The 1,803-nt window shown below is 48.0% G+C and overlaps 1 protein-coding gene across 1 annotated transcript; it reads left to right on the plus strand.

Annotated features, from left to right (window-relative positions):
- The first annotated feature begins 244 nt into the window (after positions 1–244).
- LOC105556131 (basic salivary proline-rich protein 2-like) lies at positions 245–1,349 on the plus strand. The gene has a single exon (XM_012003202.1). The coding sequence runs from the start codon at positions 245–247 to the stop codon at positions 1,226–1,228; it is 984 nt and encodes a 327-aa protein (XP_011858592.1). The 3' UTR covers positions 1,229–1,349.
- Positions 1,350–1,803: the final 454 nt, after the last annotated feature.

Here is a 1,803-nt window from a genome sequence, read left to right on the forward strand (position 1 = left end):
AGCCGCTTTCCCTCTCTCCTCCCGCCATCCTCTTCCCTATTCTCTCCCTGTCTCCTCTTCCTGCTTCTCTCTATACCTCTCCCCCTTCTTCTCTCCCTCTCCTCCTCACTCTCCTCCCCTCCGTCACCCCTCTCTCGCTTGCTCTCTTCTGCCTTCTCCTGCCTTCTCCCTATTCTCCCTCCTCTTCCTTCCTCTTCTCTCCGCCTCCTTCCTCTTCTTTCTTCCGTCCTCTTTCCCTTTTCCTATGAATCTGCAGACTTTATTACCACTACCTCAAGGTATTCCCAATGGTCCTCAGCATGGTATGATGAACCCACAAGGGCTTCCAAGTGGTCCGGGTGGTGCAGCTGGTCCCGGAGGGGAAATGCCGCCAAACACACAGCCAACAATGCCAATGTCGACGTTCAATCAAGGCCAACCAATGGCGCAAGGTTATCGCGGACCTGTGATGCCCGGCCAAGGACCTGCAATAAATAGGCCTCCAACCGCACCAGGTCCGCGGCAGTATAGAGGTCCACAGGGCTATCCCCAGCAACCTTCTCAGCAAGGTTATCCTGCTCAATACGCTGGTCAGAGCCCTGGCTCGAACTATCAAGGTCCACAAGGATCTGCATACACTCCCGGTCAACCGAATCAGTACGGACCGCCGAACGCTTCTCAGCAGCAAGGATACACCGCAGCGACACAGCCAAATTATGGTCGTCCGACTACGGTGAACAGTTATGGTCCACAACCAGGTGGTTATCCGCCACCGGGCACGGCTCAGCCGCCTTCCGGATACGGACCGCCGCCGCCAAATCAGCAAGGCTATCCGCCATCAAACGCTTCGCAGCAGAACTTCTCATCAGCTCCGCAGACGCAACAGCAACCGTCTCAGAGTCCAGCTCCGAGTGGATTCCAGCCGCCGTCAGGTCCGCCGCAAGGTCCCGCTCCACCGCCAGGCCCTCAGCAACAACCTGCCTACGGACCCACTACGACGCAAACATACGTGCCACCGACTCCAGGAGGACAACCACAGATTTACAGTCCTCATCCACCGCAAGGGGGACAACACTATGGACATCCTCAGTATCCTCCTCAAAGTTACCCTCCACCGCCGGCAGGGCAAGGATATCCACAGTACCCGCCACGACCACCTGGTGGACACATGCCTCCTCCACCTGGACCACAAGGCCCACCTCCGCCTAATCAATATGGAGGTTACGGTTATCAGCCACCCACACAATAAAAATACATGAATAACTCCCAAATTTACATAAAGTTTAGATTAATATAAATATCGAGAATTTTTGTTTGTTTTCAATCGCTTTACTATGTGAGTACGTTCATATACTTTCATAATGTACATTTACGATGTTTATCCAAATATTGTGAATAGTATAATTCATATTAATATTAATTTACAATATTTATTTATGATAAATGTTCGTATTAATATTTGAATATAAAGGGTTCAATACAAAGGATGAAAGATTACAATACCTAGATTAAAACAAGATAGAATTATGTGAAGAACTTAATTTATCTTTTGCTTTAAAATTGGTAATAAGAGAAAAGCTTGGGACAAAATTATATATACATTATGGGAGAGGTCTTAATCTCCTAGTTGAACTTCGATTATTTACTATACTTGTAATCCTCAGTATTTTTATTTTTTTTCAATGTGTGGTGATATGTATCCAAAGTAATGGAGATAATTTCGAACAGTTCATTCGATAGAAAGATCTGTCGAATCGTGAGAGGCAAGGGGACTCACGTTAACCAAGCACCCCGAATCGTGAGAGGCAAGGGGACTCACGTTAA

Source organism: Vollenhovia emeryi, unplaced genomic scaffold (assembly GCF_000949405.1).
Source record: "Vollenhovia emeryi isolate VEMERY1.0 unplaced genomic scaffold, V.emery_V1.0 DF940309.1, whole genome shotgun sequence".
NCBI classification, from domain to species: Eukaryota; Metazoa; Arthropoda; class Insecta; order Hymenoptera; family Formicidae; genus Vollenhovia; species Vollenhovia emeryi.

Coding starts and splice junctions, on each gene's coding strand:
- LOC105556131 (XM_012003202.1), top strand. CDS start 245: ATGAATCTGCAGACTTTATTACCACTACCTCAAGGTATTCCCAATGGT.